Source organism: Labrus bergylta, chromosome 20 (genome assembly GCF_963930695.1).
Source record: "Labrus bergylta chromosome 20, fLabBer1.1, whole genome shotgun sequence".
NCBI classification, from domain to species: Eukaryota; Metazoa; Chordata; class Actinopteri; order Labriformes; family Labridae; genus Labrus; species Labrus bergylta.
In genome coordinates, this window is record NC_089214.1 from 19,689,306 (window position 1) to 19,707,063 (window position 17,758).

Consider the following 17,758-nt stretch of genomic DNA (forward strand, 5'->3'; position numbering starts at 1 on the left):
AGCAAAGTATGGCTGAAGAATGGAGCTCCTCTTTTGACACAATACCTAAACAAGTGTCAGGATGTGGTGATGGACGCTTACTGTGTTCACCCATCAGAGATACTCCTCTTTTGACATTTATTTCTGTGATGTTGTGAAAGCAAAAAAAAAAAAGCAGAGATTTGATTTAAAAAGCAGATTGAACTTTTATTAAATTCATTTTAAAATGAAGATCTGTTTGAAAGTAGCTTGCTTTGCCGTGAGCATAATCTGTGAGTATGGTGTCTGAGAGAAAAATGAGCTGACTCTGGTCTTCAGCTGCCTTGTCATTGACCTCTACGGTCCCCTGGTTGTCACATTATGAGCCATGCAACACACATGCAGGCACACAAAGAGAGAGAGGAAAAAAAAAAAAGAGAGCGAAAGAGAGCGATATTCCATGTTGATAATTTAACAGAGAGCACACAGTGAGACGTAATTTATCTTGCATGTTAGATTTCAACATGTTATTGTGTCACTTGTTTCTAATAGCAGTTGTTTCCTGCAGCGAACACGAAGGTAATGGGTCCATTTCATCTCGGTTCCCTCTCAGCGGGCCGGCCCCGTGGATTTGCGTGACATGGTGTTTATTTGATAAAGGAATATTGTGGTGCTAATCTAAAACCACGCTAATTACATCTGACAGTTGTTTGTTTGTAGTGAAATCCAATTAAAATGTAGACTTTTCAACTCTATTGCTCATCTCCCCCCCACCACCACCCCCTCTCTCCCATTCTCTTTCTTTCTTCCCTCCCACGGTAACCAGAAAAAGAGCCGATGATGGCACAAATAACAACTGTGCTTTCCTTGTGGTTTTTTTGTGAGAACAGGGCAAACTCGCAACAGCTGTCAGAAAAAAAGGGGGTTTGTTTAAAAAAGCAAATGGCTTTGGTCTAAAGTTCATTTGGAGACCTCTCTAATTAAATAGAGAGCCAAAAGCTTAAGTTAATTAGTAATTCCCTGGGTCCAGAAATTAGACCTGTCACGAGTATTGGAGCTCTTGGAAAGCCAAAAGGTATGTGTGCACTTCACAAACCTATTTCCTTATGCAAGGCTCACACGTTCTTCCTGTTGAGACATTAATGGTCTTTTTTTTGTGGCGTGTCAGAGAAGTACTCGGGAGATGTTTAAGGCAGGGGCACATAGTTTGTGGCGTCAGTCAGGATACCTGCCCTATGATTATGTTTATGAAGATAATAACAGGGCTGGGGTCCCGCCGAGCACCGTCTTTAGAAAACAGCCGGGGTTTTGAACTTTAAACTTTATTGTTACCCCCTGCAAAACAACTGGATTGCTTCGGCTTGGTCGCCCTGTCCACGAGAAACGTCTGCACAATTAGCAAGGTGTCTCTGCATGCTGACTTTTAACTGTCAAAGCAGATGTTCTCCTCTCTACTCCTCGGTGTAATTGGAGGGATGAGCACGTATAAATCAGCTGACTTTAACACAATGGGCAGACAAGATGTCCCTACCTGTCCAGACCATAAAAGATGCTAGTTATAGACTAATAACTAGCATTAGCGACAGCCAGAAACCACATGCTTTGCTAAAATGCAGAGCAAATATGTATTTTTCTAACTGTAGAGCTAGTGTGTTTTTTTTTCTCTCTCAGTAATGCAGACAAATATCTTTAACCAAATGTGGTCAACATTTTCAGCATTTTTTCCTTTCACAAAAAGTCACTCGAGTTGCTTCACAAGTTTATAGTACTTAATAATAGGTTCAAAAAGATGTGCAGGACTTACGGCTGTTGCAAAAACTGGTTTTGAGTGCTGGAAAAGTACTTCATGTTTTTTTTATTTCAGACCAATAAGACTCATCTGGCTAATTTTGAGTAAAAAAGAAAAGTCTAGACGTATAAGTTCACTTGCATTGCCGTGCTCTAACTTTAAAGCAGCGTACCATCAGAGGCTTATGCTAGCTGATACAGTATAAGCAGGGTTTTCTATCTGCCAGGTGGATGTGAAATGCCTGCGTCAGAGACTGCTCTCTGTGTCTGTCTGTGAGCGTGCTATCCTTGACGGACGTGGACAGTGTTTGCTTAACCTCTCCTGCGCTGCGCTACCATGGCCTTGTCAATTTAAGCATGTGTGTGTGTGTGTCTGTGTGTGTGTGTGAGAGAGTCCAGCAATGGTAGCTTTCATTTTTCATGTTCCCAGCAGTATTTTTTCTAAACAAACCTGCTGAGAGGCAGAGTGAGAGAAAAGAGGGGGAGTCTGAATCAACACAAATGAGTGATATTTGTTATTTTTTTCCTAGGGTTGTGTATAATTGTGTGTGTGTGTGTGTGTGTGTGTGTGTGTGTGTGTGTGTGTGTGTGTGTGTGTGTGTGTGTGTGTGTGTGTGTGTGTGTGTGTGCATGCATCAACACACCCTGATCGAAAACACACACTTTTTTAAAACCAGATTTTTTTTCAGGGCTTTGTATTTAGCAGGATTATTAATTTCTCTTGACAAATAATCCCACCCGGCCATCCCCTTTAACTTGCTATGTTATTTCAGAGCAGAGGTGTGTATGTGTGTGTGTGTGTGTGTGTGTGTGTGTTTGTGTGTGTGTGTGTGTGTGTGTGTGTGTGAGATTGTGTGCATGGTCTCATTGCTTTTGCCTCATTCCAAAGGATAAGGCTGCGATTTATGTAACATCTAAGCCCTTTCATATTGTGTATGTTGTACCTTACAAGAGCATGATGATGAGCAGGCTAGATTAATATTTATTTAGCGCAGGGAAATCAAGGATTAAGCAGTCATCATTTTAGCACTAATCCATGTCTCTGGTGAGATGCAGAGACAAAGAGAGGCAGATTACTAAACGCATAACACCGACAAAAACGCAATTAGTTGGCGACTTCCTTCCCCTCGACTGTGTGGAAAAAAAAAAAAAAGAGATGGCCAGAAGATGTGCAAACACACACAAAAGCACAGACAGTTTTTCTCTTCTTTTTGTTGTTGTACCTTTTGTTTTCTCTGTTTGTCTGCCTCTCCCTGACTTTTAAACTTCTCCTTCTCACCCTCCCTCTCCGTTCAAAAGAAGCCCTCATTGAAATTAGCGGTGGTTTGTCTGATTCACTCATCTGACGTAAATGTGTCTCATGATCTTTTCCACTGTCCGAACTCACATGCACACGCACACACACACACAAACTTGCAGACTGACACACATGAGAGCGATGAATACTTCTTTCTTAGCTGCAACCACGTGGGAGAGGGACAGTTTGCTTATGCTGTGTGAGTCTTTGGATGTGTGTATGTGTTGTGAGTTACTTAGGAGTCTGTAAATAAAATTACATTCTTCACTAATTGAGTTAAACTGCTTTGCTGGAGATGTGGCAAAAAAAAAAGAGAAAGAAGATGAAAGCTCCCTGTGTGTGTTTTGTGTTTGCATGCTGTGTGTGTGTGTGTGTGTGTGTGCGCAAATTTGTGTGCGCACGGTGCTAATCTAGTTCGCTGTTAGCACTCTCAGGTGTAACCAATAGAAACATAGTGAGTGTAGCAATGTTTGCTAGTCCGGTCCTCAAACTTCTGCGTATGCAAAAGCGATAATGAAGAACTGCAATAAAAAAGGAGTGTGTGTGTGTGTGTGTGTGTGTGTTGTCTGTAGGAGGTTACCCCTCACATGGAAAGCAACAACAACGAACAGCAAAAAAGGCCAAAAAGAGCATTTAGAGAGACTTTGCAGTGTGAGTGAGGGGTGATTTGGGAGGGCATTCGTGGGAGGAGGTGTGGGGGGGGGGCGGGGGGGGGAGCCAAACCAGATGTGAGAGAAAATAAAAGAAGAGAGATAAATAAAAAAGAATGAACAGACAAGTCGTGCTGCGAGAGAGAAAGACAGGGAGAAGCACAGAGAGAGGGAGAGAATGCCATCCTCACTTCCCCTTTGCCCTCCTTCCTCTCTCTCACTCGGCCACTGAATGTTAATGGCTTTTTCTGCCTCACCCCCTCCTCCCTTACACGCACACACACACACACACGCACACACACACACCCTCGAAATCCCTCCCCATGGACACTAGCGCATTGTTTGTGGCAGTGCTTCTATTCTTTCAAACTTAATTACCTTCTTGCCTTTTGTGGCGTCGGGGGCTGGAAGTTTTGCTCCATGGCAGTGGAGGTCGTCACACATTCTTTGGCGGTGGATTCCCTTAATCTGGGGAGTTGAGGGGTGGGGGGGGGGGGGGGGGGGGGTTAAAGAGAGAGCGAGGGGAAGAGTCTAGAGAGAAGAGTTCCTACCAGCATGAGCTTCTAAAGGTGGTTATAGTACCCCTCTGTGCTCGTGTATGCACGCGTGCACGTTCATAATAGTCGAGGCATAGGCTGCCCTTTGTTTGTGCGGTTCATTTCCAATCAACCCTAATTAAGTAGAGAGTGTTTCCAGATTGCCAGCGAAAGAAAAATCCCCATTTTTTTTCTTCTCTCCCCTTCAGTCTACGCTGTTTCGAGTTCGAGGGAAGGGGAGTAAGAAGAAAAAAAAAAAAAAATGGAGGCATTAGCTATGTAGATTGCCTGCGCCTTTGATGCTGGAAAAATCTTTAGCAAAGGGCTGTAAGTGGCGTCTGCGACCCGGCAGTGTCTGACTGTTTATTTTCATGTTTCAGTTTGACTTTAGTTTGAAATATCGCCTCTTCAAAGGGCGCAAGACTTGTGCATATATTTAGACTGGACCGTGTAAGACCAAAGTCCATCTGTAGAAATGCCAAAGTCGTCTTTAATCCAGTCGGTTTTGTGTGCGTGAAATTGCACGAGCGGCCGATAAACTGTGATGAAAAAGTACTTTACAGAAATACGTTGAACTGGTTTAATATGGTAACTTGAAGTGTTTGCCTCGGAGCAGTGCCTGGATCACATGAGAAATGTTTTCACCTCACCCTGGCTGAAGTTAGGATAGGGGCTGGTGTAATCTGATCCTCAATCAGATTCTAGGACCCATCTGTGGCTTGAGTGATATGATTCTTTTGTTGCTCTTAGAGGGGGGAGAAGACAAACATGGCTGCCGGGTTTTTACTGTTTGTCCTCACCTGGTCACCAAGTTTGTTTTTGCATACTTTACTAGTGTTGTTCCCTCTGACCCTGTCATGTCACATGTGTGCAGATTGTTTTCCAAAACTACCCAGATATTTCCATCTCTTGACAATGAAATATCAGTTAAGAGCCTGAGGGCCGTTAGGTGTATGTTACTTGAGCAACCAATGAGACTCATTTACCTGTCATCAACCTGAGGGATAGAAGCTGCATACCTGCTGAAAAAAAATACCACTTCCGTCCTCTTCATTTCTCTTCATTATCCCCCCCCCCCGCTCCTGCTCTCCTCACTCTTTTGCGCCCTTCCACAATCTGAGATCATTGCTCATGTAGGAGCAATTTTAAATTTGATTTGCTAAAAGGCATTTTTTTTTTTTTTTTGCGGAGCAGGTAATTTGTAGAACAAGAATCTTGTGCTAAACAGAGTGGTGTTTGCTTTAGGTGCCTGGGCCGCGCCTTGGGATAATGATAAGGTGTCTTTTTGGTAATGAAGGCCTTTGCTCAGAAGGAAGAGGACAGGCGGACAGAGGAGTGTGTGTTTCGAGGGAGTGGGGGGGGGGAGGGATGAGGGAGATCTGCTGCATCTAGCGTCTAATATTACACCTCCAGGCAACAAACAAGGCCTGCATGAAAATCCTTTGTGAGGTTAAGAAGCAGAGAAGACAAAAAACACTTGGTCACGCAAAAGCCATCCCTCCCCCCTTGTCATCCTTTTGCAATTTTCTCCCTCTGTCCTTTCTTTTAAGACTTTAAAGAGCGCATTAGGCCCTCTCCTGTGATTGCGTGCATGTGTGCATATGTGTTTGTGCACGCATGCGTCTCTTTGATGGCTGCCGAAGCTCCTCTTGCATTGTGAGGAAGGAGATAATTCCCCTCCTCCTGCCCCTTCACCCTCTTCGTTTCTCATCCCTCCATTTCTGCATGGCAACAAATAAACAGGTCTAATTAGACCAGAGTAGGCCTATTCATGGCACTGACAGTGGGAGATGGATGCAGGGGCTTTCACAGTGCCCTTCGCCTTTGTCTTTTGCTAACGCTTGGTGACATTTTGATAGAAGATTTGGTGTTAGACCGAAGGGACACATGCAGAGAGAGGGATGACCTTCGAGGAGACCTCAAGGAATGGACACATAGTCTCACGCTGTCTTCTGACTTTGTTGTTTGACTTTTGCCAGCCAAGATGGGTCACCTTAAAAAAAAAAAATCTGTCTGGATTTAATTTCTCCAGTTTGGAGCTGTGCTCACATATGTATCCCAGCAGTTTGAAAAGTAGAGGGACATAACTATTTCAGAAGTCTGATGACCACATCTCCGAGCACATAACTAATTCCAGTGTTTACAGATCTTAAAAACATTCACAGAAGTTTTGAAATTCGGACATTTCATTCTGAATTTGAGGCTAACAGATCCAGGTTTGGACACTGACAACAATGTGGCGAAGCTTAACAAAATTAGGACGAGACGCTGACTACAACAAAAGTTTGGTAAGCTTTACACTGTGGACATAATTTAACACACATTATAGACATATGTATAAGAACTGGAAAAGACTTCTCTTGGAAAAAAGTTCCAAACTTGAAGTGCTTTAAGAAAAACCTAAGTCATGAAAGGGGGTGGATTTACGAAAAAAAAAAAAGGTGGAGAAACCCCCTACTTTCGACTGCCTCTATCTCTCAGGGAGCTACTGAAAAGCAGATGGAGGGATAGAGGGGAGAGAGAGAAGGGAAGGGGAGGGAGGGAGGGAGGGGGGGAGAAAAACAATAGGCCCGGTAGGAGTCTCCAAGCCCCTTTTCTCCCCCTCAGAACTAGCAGTGTCCAAACCAAGCATTCCTTGGCTATTATTTGCCTCTCATTGGATCTGATCTGCCACTTTAATTACCTTAGTGTATGTGTGTGTGTTTGCATTCGTGTCAACCTGTGTCAATGTGCATGTGCGTGGAAGCAAAGGGACATGCTTAATTAAAAAACAGAGGTGGGAGCAGCTCAGGCCATCTCTTTTGTTCTCCGGTTAAAAGAAGGGGACTATTTTCAGCGAGGAAAAACCTGGGCTTCATTGTTGGTTTCTCTCTCTCTCTCTCTCTCTCTCTCTCTCTCTCTCTCTCTCTCTCTCTCTCTGTATCTGCACATCTCCTTCTCTCATGAAAGTAGTCTGGTTGTTTAGCAGAGCGGAGGAAGAAGAGGTGGGGCGTCTTAGCTAGCGGTAACCTGATCCACCTTTAAAAGAAGCAGCAGTGGGCACTAAATGCTGTGAAAGGTGTAAGGTTTGGGGATGGAGACAAAACAAAAAAGAGCAAAGCAGATAACTGTTTTCTGTCCGGTAATCATCATTTATGAAGCTGACAACTTTTCAAATGGATCCATGTAAGCCTAAAGAGTTAAGTGTCCAAATTATTCCTTTAAGCTCAGTAAGGTACATTAGGAACATATTTTATTCATATCATAGCAAGACCAGACACCTCATTACTTCTCTGTCCAGCTATTCTAAATGAACACATGCTGAATAGATCAGGATGATGGCAGAGGCCTACACCAGGCTGCATTGAACCACATTGCTCTTTCATGAGAGAGCATGGGTTAAGATCAGACTTTGAAGCTAAGATCTGGCATGGGGTCATTGGAGAGCAACAGACAGTTCTTCATTTGAGATTTCACTTCAGATTTAAATATTAAAACTCCTTAATTCAGGAGTGTACAGAAACTCTGTTCACAAGACATACCTTATCTATCCTGTTTTTACAAGAGAACATTTCTGCAGATATTAATGAAGATAAATTCCCCCAAAAGCTAAGAAAAGCTCAACAAAAATAACTTCAAATGAGCACTATTCTCACAGTGATACTTTGTGTGTCAGCGCTCTGTTGGTTTGACAAATAATGGGTTCCATTACAACCCTGGATGATAAAATAATGGACAGCCGCGTTATTGTTGGCAGTCAACACACATGTAAACAGCTGCTAACCTGTTAGCAATAAGGGCGATATGTCAGTGCCAAGTGCTTAGCACATTGGCTTACCCATAAGACATAATTCCATACTTAAAGCGTTAGGAGATGCATAATTCATAAACCGCAGTGTTTTATGTCCGAGCTACAATTCAAACGGGTTGCTCCCCAATGAAATAAGCAGTGAAATGACACCACTGACAAGTAGTAAATCCTGTCGTATGTGTCGCATTAGCTCTCAAACCCACTGCTTCTGAACAGCTTTACCCTCAATCACATTTAACAGAAGCCTCGGTAAGAGGGACACTGTTGGAGAAAAAAATGAAATATGACTGCAGGAACAAGCTAGGTGTGTTGTTTTGGTTCTAGGTGAGTGTAATTGGAGATTTATGGTAAAAAGCTAAATGAGCTGTGATGTAGATGGGTGTGAAAAGCCTTTAATACATATTTTTTGGGTTCTGCCAAATTCTTGTTTCCCTTTTTCTCTGCCAGATAGAGCAGCTATATGTAAAACTTACAAGGCCAAATTTTGTGTTTCCACTGGCTCAGTTTGTGTTTCAAGTATTACCATGCATTTGTGTGGCCTGTTTGAACTCCTTACTAGTTTAGAAAGAAGATCTTAATACCACTTATTCCTTCGCAATTAGGCCTTCATGGCTGACTTCACATAAGTTCATGTTGTGCGTGTATACATTTGTGCAAATTGTGTGGACTACATAAAACTACCCTTAGGATGTGATGTTGTCACATATCTACCTACTGCCTTTCGTCACTTGAGCAGAACAGATGAGCACAAAACATAATCTACTGCTCCTTGATTTTTTCCTAATCTCATGAATAGAGATGTAGAAAGTAAGTGAGACACAGAGAAAAAACATAATTTCTCTCTTTAATCTATCACTAGTCCCCATGGAATCATCTCCGGGATATGTCAGATTAGACCTGATTATCGCGCGTGCACTGACATGCACCCACCAACATACTCACACACATGTTTGATTTCATTCCTCACGCTTTTACTGTCTCTCCCACTGGCTTTGTTTAGCCCTGGATTGCAGTGGATTAATCCTCTAATTGCTTTGTAGCTTTGTTGTGAGAGAGAGGGAGTGTAGAGAAAGAGAGGGAGAATTAAGCAGCAGGTGGATTGGGTTAAAGGTTAACATGGCTCTTTAAAGCTTTCTTTTAATGCCAGCTCATTTACACGCATGCATCTGAAAGACGCTGGTACTGTATCAAGTTAAAAAAAAAACACTGGCATGCATAACTAGTTCTCATTTGCTGCATTTAGGCGAGCAAGAAAACTGTTTCTCCAAAGTAGTGAAGCCTAAGTTCTCCATCTATTTTTCTTTTTCTCTCCTTATAGCTTTCTCACAGTTGTTTCTTGTCATGTAGGTGATGAGACATTACACCTATGATTAGAAGATGTGTGTTTGTGGATTAGATGGGTTTTTTTTCTCTACATTGTGTGCATGTGTTTGTGTGTGCCTCTGCATTTGTGAATTGTTGTGAAAGGCTTCTATACTGAAGTAGTGAGGGGTTCAGAGATGGGCTGCCTCCCAGGATTGATAACATCTCACTGGTATTCCAAACATCATTCCTCATGGAGGCCCGTTCTCATTTATTCCCACATCTGCAACCCTGTTGACCAACAAATGGTGTTCTACTTTCTACATGTCAAGTATAGTCACACGCTTACTACATACAGTATATACAGTTCTTAACTTTCCTTGTCCACACAGTCTAAGTCATACCTTCTGGTCATTAATTGGTTAATACATGTGGACTCATTAGCAACTCCTGACTGGTAAGAACATGCCAAGACTGATTAAACTAATGAATGGAGAGTCTTCTAATTCTAGTCCACTTTTCCTCCGAAAGGAAGACACTGACTTCTGCATGTAAATTATTTGTCAAGTTTGATTGATGTGTTTTAACTCTTCAGTTTTGTTGTTTTGTCCCAAACTGCACTTTGGAGTTCTTGTTGGGTCTAGCTTAACATCATTATCTTAACACAGCTCTCACGCACACAAGACACAACCGCAGTTGCAATGTGGGATGTTTATCAAAGAGTTTGTTTATTAGACAATTGGGTAATTCCTATAAAGTTATCCACTGCTGACTGACGTCGTAGCTGCTTCATTCATTTATGCTTAATTTCCCAGTTTCAAAGCTGTGGTCCATTCGACGAAATAGACACTAAACTTGAATTCAGGTTTTTCCCCCTTGCAATTATGCCAAACAATCACAGTCTGTAAAGTAAAAGTTAGATACACAGTTACTGAATTTCCTTCGTAATTTTAAATTTCTGTTGTTTTCCCCACCAAACTCAGGTCCCTGTTACGCTGGATGAGATGAGATCCCTATGTAGTGGTCGTCATGGCAACTTGTGACTCTCCCCCTATGGTGTCATCACGGCAGCAAGAACATGGTGGCCAGAGGCTGGACGCTGCTGCTGAGGACAACTCCATCATTGCCATGGAGACCAGTCTCGCTAATAGCAACAACCCAAACAACAACCAGTCGTCACCTGCCGCCATTGGAGAGCCGGAGAATGGCCTTGGAGAGTCTGCTGTGAACCCACTGAGGTCCACTGCTACCCCTACCACTGTCAGTGCAACCACCGACCCTGTTACTGAACAGAGTCGGAAAGAAAGCTTTAATTCTGGTAACAAAGGGAGTGTTACTGGGACTTTAACAGGAGGAGGAGGAGGAGGAGCAGCTTTGGGTTCGGACTGTTCTGCCCCTGCCACATCTCCTGTGGCACCGGCAAAGGAGATCCCCTGCAACGAATGTTCTAGTTCCTTCTCCAGTTTACAAAAATACATGGAGCACCACTGCCCCAATGCCCGCCTGCCTACCACCGGGAGTCACGAAGAGGGTGAGGAGGTTGAAGGGATGGTAGGAGAGGAGAGTGAAGATGAAGGAGAGCGTGAGGTGGGTGCTGCAGAAATTGGGGATATGAACAGCGAGATGGAGGACGATAGTGATGTGGAAAATTTGTGCAGCGAGATCATCTACCAGCCTGATGGCTCTGCCTTCATCTTGGAGGACTCCAAAGAGCAGCGTGGCAACCAGGGGGGGCTCTCTGGGTCTCTCCAATTCAGGGGCCTGCTGTCCCCCCAGACGTTCCCCAATGCCCAGGTCAGCAGTGTCCAAAGTGGCCTGAGCCAAGGGGGGGAGCGGTTGGAGCAGCCCGCTGCACCCATGTCCTTCTACCCCCAGATCATCAACACCTTCCACATCGCCTCATCCTTGGGAACTAAATCCCTAGCGACTGACCACCCCTCCTTCCCAAATACCTCAGCTGGAGGGCTGGCGGGCGCTGGTCCCGTGTTGCACAGTTTCCGTGTCTATGACCTCCGCCACAAGACTGACAAAGACTATCTGACGGCGGATGGTGCAGCCAAAAACTCCTGTGTGTCCAAAGATGTCCCCAACAATGTGGACTTGTCCAAGTTTGAGGGCTGTGTAGCCGATGGGCGGCGGAAGCCTGTGCTGATGTGTTTCCTGTGCAAGCTGTCTTTTGGCTACAGCCGTTCCTTTGTGACACATGCTGTCCATGACCACCGTATGACCCTGAATGATCAGGAGCAAAAACTGCTGAGCAACAAGCACGTCTCCGCCATCATCCAGGGCATCGGCAAGGACAAAGAACCTCTTATAAGCTTTCTGGAACCAAAAACCCCCCAAAACTCTGTGCTACCCCACTATCCCACACCTGCCAACTTCCTAGGGCCAGACACGGGGCTCCGCAGCTTGTGGAATGCTTTCCACAGTAGTGGAGAGAATGCCGATTCCCTTCAGGCAGGTTTTGCTTTCCTGAAGGGCAGTGCCAGCAGCTCCTCCAATGACCAAACCCCCAGAACCCAAACCATGCCAAAGGCTGAGACCAACCCAAACCTCGGGGGAGGGGCTGGTGCCCACAGAACCCACAGTGGGAGTTCTGCTGCTGCTGCCACTGGTGGCAACCTGGAAGGTCAGAACTCTGATAGCGACTGCAAAGGCCACGTTAGGGACACATGCACTTTGCAACCCAATGGGCCGGACCTGAGCCAGTACGCACCCATCAAGCGGGAGCCCGGTACAGCGGGAGGAGAAACTCCTGAGCAGGATGAGGATGCCTACTCCAATGGTGTTGGAGTAGAAATGGAAGTAGATGAGGAGGAGGAACATGCCATGAACATGGCAATGACAGGCCAGCGGGCCAACAGCACCAGTAGCAAAGATTTCCCTCTCTTAAACCAAAGTATTTCCCCCCTTTCCAACAGTGTGCTAAAGTTTAACAGTGACAGTAAAGGCCCTGCATCCACCTCCTCATCCTCCCTATCTATGTGTGAGAAGCTAGAGATGGAAAAGAGTCGCCTGTCCACAGCCCTGGCAGCTGCCAGAGAGCGGGAGAGCAGCAACGACTCAACCAGTGAAATCCTAGCAGGACGGGATGGGTCATCACCATCCTCTCACCCCCTTGACATGATGATGTTGCGCAGGGATGATGAGAGTCCGGGGCCTCTGCATCAACACATAGGAAATCCTAGTACGCCTGGAACTCCAGGGACACCTGGTACCCCTGGCCCAGGTGAAGGGTCTCCAGGTAGTGGGGTGGAGTGCCCCAAGTGTGACACAGTCTTGGGATCTTCACGGTCTCTGGGAGGGCATATGACCATGATGCATTCACGCAACTCCTGCAAGACGCTGAAGTGTCCCAAGTGTAACTGGCACTACAAGTACCAGCAGACACTTGATGCCCATATGAAGGAGAAACATCCGGAGTCCGGTGGATCTTGTGCGTACTGCCGCACAGGACAGCCTCATCCTCGTCTAGCCAGGGGTGAAAGCTATACCTGTGGATACAAGCCTTTCCGCTGCGAGGTCTGTATATTTTATGAATTAGATTTCTATTTTCTCAAAATGTTTTTGTCTCTTTGATATTCCCAAATTAAGAATACCTTGTTTTTTATACATTTGTATTGGATTGGGGTTTATAAGCAAACTTTAACCATGTATTTAATCAAAACGAATCAATTGTTCAATTGGATACATGGCAAAGAAAAAGGTTACAAATATCTTAGTAATATAGATCATGTAATCTGCTTCTGAAGCCATTGTTAGCATAGCAAATTGTGAGGCAAAACTGTGATCTGACCAGCTTTGAATACTTCTTAAGAAGTACATCAGTATTCACATTGTAATTATGTTTTACAAGGGAGGACATTTCTTTTAACTTAACATCACCATTCTCAGCCATGAAGGTGAAATCAATTATTTTAAAAAACTGAGTAAAGAAAATCAGACAAATAATATTATCAATAGATGATATATAAGTCTTTATAATGCACAGAGTCTACATTTTTTAATAAACCTAATAATTCTTCCCTTGTAGGTATGCAACTACTCAACAACAACCAAAGGCAACCTTAGCATCCACATGCAGTCGGATAAGCATCTAAATAATGTACAAACACTCCAGAACGGCGGCAGTGAGCCACAATACAACCACAACCATGCCAACCCTGTGCCCAGTGCCAGCCTTGGTGGAGGCTGCGGTGCACCCTCGCCATCCAAGCCCAAACAGAAGCCCACTTGGCGCTGTGAGGTAATGAAACAAACAGAGCACTATTGTAGCACTGTAGTAGCAACATACCCATTTGCTTGTTTCAATGTCTACACAATGAGACATTTATTTCACTCTGCGTCACTATGTCTATTATTTTTCTTGGACACATCATCTGACCTCTGGTCATTATAAAACTGATTTTTTTAGACACTCTATTGTTGTATAAAAGTTTTGTAGAAACCACAAGAAAATTATCATCATTTCTATTTGAAACAATAATGCTTCGATTGAATCGTATTCTCTGAATATGGTACTAAGATTTTGTAATTAGTGTTGTTTCTGTTGTCCTGAATTCAAATATTGAACATTATATAGATTAATAACATGTTTTATCAAAATTAAATTCCTTACAAAAAAGGACCACCCTTAATTTTGAGTGTTCAGAAATCCTAAAATGATGACTATAAATAACCATAAAAAGATTTATTTCTTCCACTTTGCTTCAAACAGGTGTGTGACTATGAGACCAACGTGGCACGGAACTTGCGGATCCATATGACCAGTGAGAAACACATGCACAACATGATGCTGCTGCAGCAGAACATGAAGCAAATCCAACACAGCCTCCATCTGGGCCTGGCCCCGGCAGAGGCTGAGCTTTACCAGTACTATCTGGCTCAAAACATGGGCCTGGCAGGTGTGAAACTAGAGAACCCTGCCAGCAGCAGCGGCCCTGACGCCCAGATGATGATTAACCCTTTCCAGCTGGATCCTGCAACAGCAGCTGCTCTTGGATCTGGTCTAGGTGAGTGCTACTAGAATTAACATGAAACACTGAATATCTGATAATCTTTTCACAGGTAAATAAGGGGCACTTTGGCTGAGGCTGGGTTCAAAGTATTTTTTGGTTTAATATTTATTTTGCTCATCTTGGTAGGTTTTATCTGTTTGGTCATGTCATCTATGTATTATTTTTTATCTCTGTGTCTGTCCTTTGTTTCTTTCTTTTTTTTTCTCTACCCTCTCACCCTCTTTTTTATGCTCCCATCCTTTTTACCTCTCCCCTCTTGCCACACCCTCTTCCCTTTCTCTTTCCCTCTTATCTCTCCTCTCATATTGTCCCTCTGTCATTGTCTCCTTTCTTTGACCCCTCTCGCTGATTAAAAAATGATTATGAGACGCCACATGAGAATTATTCTTAATCTTTCATTTGTAATTTTCTTAAGTCAGCTTAATCCTCCCCCATACACACACTACCCCACCTTCGCTCACCCAGGAGAGAAGACACACACACACACACACACACACACACACATGTGCACACATGAAACACTCATACAAGCACACTCTCACACAGCAGGAAGCGGATTCCCGTAGGAGTGAGAGAGATTTAACAATGACCCTGCAGTGTTACACACCCACTCCCTCCTCTAGTGTGGAGGTCACAGCCCAGCTAGCAGATGTACTCTCAGCGAATTACACTGATAGCACACAGCTCCCTATAGTGAGCACAGCTGTACATAGGTTGGATGGTGTGAGCAGGATGTTCATTCATTCAAATAGACAAACATTAACACAAACACATGTATGGGTGCAGGATGAAAATACCTGCTGTGTTTTATGGTGGGTTTCAAATTCATAAATACCCACTTACATTTTGCATCCCAATTCAACTAAAGGTGTTGTATTTAAAAAGCAGCAACCACACACAAACACACATTTAGTCATCCACTAATTGGGGGGATTGAAGTTAAACTGTTTGAAAAATGATACATTCACAAGACGTTAAAATGCTCCTCTCTGCTCCAAACAGCGTGTTTAGATATGATCTGTAATAGAAAGACATGATGAGCTTTGGTTTCATTCATACCGACAACAAAAGGATTAAATGAAAGAGTTAATTACATTTGTATCAATGGCAGACCCCCTTTTTTTTTTTTTGGTTCTAGGGTGAGTGGGCATAAGAAAGAGAGAACACGTGTAATGCATTGATCAGCTTTTCAAATCTGTGTGTGCATGGAGAACTAGAACCGTCGTCCCCTCATTGCTGAGAGCAGTAATTAAAGCTACCTGATGAGCGAGTTAGCAAGTTGAAAAGGATGATTGTAATTGATCCTGATTCAATCCTATTAGGGTTTTTTATAGACAAGACTTTGTAAGGAGCCCTAGTCCTCTGTGAGGCTTTATTTTATCAAATCCTTTTGTATGAGAAAGGCCTGCATAGTAGAATCACTTTTTCTTCACACTTAATTTCATTTAAGGAGGCTTTTCTCTTTCTTTCCATCCTTTATCCCCCCTGCGCATACCAGCCTTTCATTCTCATTAGAGCTTTGTCTTTTTGTCATATCTCGTTGTTTGAATGTCTCTGTCTTACATGTTTGTATGTTTTGTAAAAGTCATTCTTTCTCTTTCTTCTCTAACCGGTGTTCTCTCCTGTTTTCTCTGTAGTGAATAGTGACCTATCAGCGGAGTTGCGTCTTGCCAGTGGTCAACTGATGGCAGACGATCTTTCCCTGGTGTCCTCTGGTGGAATGGGGGGAATGTCCTCCTCAGACCCCTCTCTGTCCTCCTTGTCGCCACCCATCAACGACCCAACACTGCGCCTCTACCAGTGTGCGGTGTGCAACTGCTACTCCACGGACAGCCTGGAGGCCCTAAACGCCCACGTCAACGCCGAGCGCTCTTTGCCGGAAGAGGAGTGGCGCTGCGTGGTGGGCGACGTCTACCAGTGCAAGCTCTGCAGCTATAACACGCAGCTTAAGGCCAACTTTCAGCTGCACTGTAAGACCGACAAGCACATGCAGAAGCACCAGCTGGTGGCCCACATCAAGGAGGGAGGCAAAGCCAACCAGTGGAGATTAAAGTGTGTGGCCATTGGCAACCCTGTGCACCTCAAGTGCAACGCCTGTGACTACTACAGCAACAGCGTGGATAAACTGAGGCTGCATGCCACTCACCAGAGGCATGAGGCTTCCATCCGCCTCTACAAGGTAAAAAAAAAAAAAAAAAAACCTTTCCCATGTTGTGTACACTGCAGAAAGATTACTTCCCTTATCTCAGTTTTCTGTCCAAGCTGAGAAAAAGAAGTCTCAGCAAAAACATAGAAAACCATTCTACTGATGGACTTCTAAGGGGATAAATGGTCATTTTAAGTTCAGCTGCAGAAAAAAAAACACACATGTTTTTGTTTATAAAGAATTTGCCCCATCCTCTTAACCGGGTGTCACAGCCATATAAAGTTCCCACGAGAATGGAATGATAAAGGCGGAAAAGGTCACTGTTAGAGTACCCAGGATGAATTTCATCAGATATGGGTACATCTTCTACTTATAAACTGCTGGCATTACTGTTCAGTAGAAGTCACGTACTAACAGACGGTTTTACATTTTTTAAAGTTTTGATTTTATCAGCCGCATTTTCAGCTTGTTTTTTCTCCAACTGGAAATAATTCCCAAATAATTTCTGAGTTTCTTCTCACCATAAGAGTGTATAATGAGCCATTTATTTTTGAACAATGACACACAAAAAATGAGACCGCCCCCTATACCACTACAGCTTTTGATAAATGAGCCCTACATTGCAACAATCATAAAGATATGAATAAGAATATGTAAATTATGAAATACTTTTTTAATGAAGTTCTTTTCATGTGTAAATAGATTTCAATCATACGTTTCATATTTGATGTTTTCAGAAACACACACATACTGTTCAGTACATTATCATTAATGTGTCCATACATCTCTCCTATAGACACTTACTGTTCTTTAGACTCTAGGTGAACTTTTGCGCTTTGGATTATATGGTCATGACCTGTCGCAGGGTTTCAACACTGATTGCCCATCAGAACGGTGAACTCAGACGGGGGTCACTTACTTAACTAATTAAACTCTTGACACTCTATAAACCTTTTTTCTGCAAGGAAATTGAAACACTACCAAAATTTGGCATCTTTCTTCGATATGTTAACAGTGATTAAGTTTGTCAGATGTCTCCTTGAGTTTAACACAAGTCTGTTACATTTCCGAGGCCTTGACCTACGGGACAGGATCAAGTGCATTACATTAATGAGGATTTATTTACTACTCTAAGCAACACTTAGTAAGGGGTAGGTGTGTGTGTCTGTCTGTGTGTGTGTGTGTGTGTATGTGTGTGTGTATGTGTGTGTGTGTGTGTGTGTGTGTGTGTGTGTGTATGTTGTGCCTAAAATGTAGCGACAACAGTAGTAAG

At 43.6% G+C, this 17,758-nt stretch overlaps 1 protein-coding gene across 2 annotated transcripts in view; it reads left to right on the top strand.

Moving 5' to 3' along the window:
- Window positions 1–17,758, top strand: part of zfhx4 (zinc finger homeobox 4) — an 80,927-nt gene that overhangs the window by 10,533 nt on the left and 52,636 nt on the right. For both annotated transcript variants that reach the window (XM_065949128.1, XM_065949129.1), the window contains exons 2-5: window positions 10,305–12,843; window positions 13,355–13,567; window positions 14,039–14,333; window positions 15,977–16,518. In XM_065949128.1, the coding sequence (XP_065805200.1) occupies window positions 10,351–12,843; window positions 13,355–13,567; window positions 14,039–14,333; window positions 15,977–16,518 (3,543 nt within the window). In that variant the 5' untranslated portion in view covers window positions 10,305–10,350. The remainder of the gene's footprint in view (window positions 1–10,304; window positions 12,844–13,354; window positions 13,568–14,038; window positions 14,334–15,976; window positions 16,519–17,758) is intronic.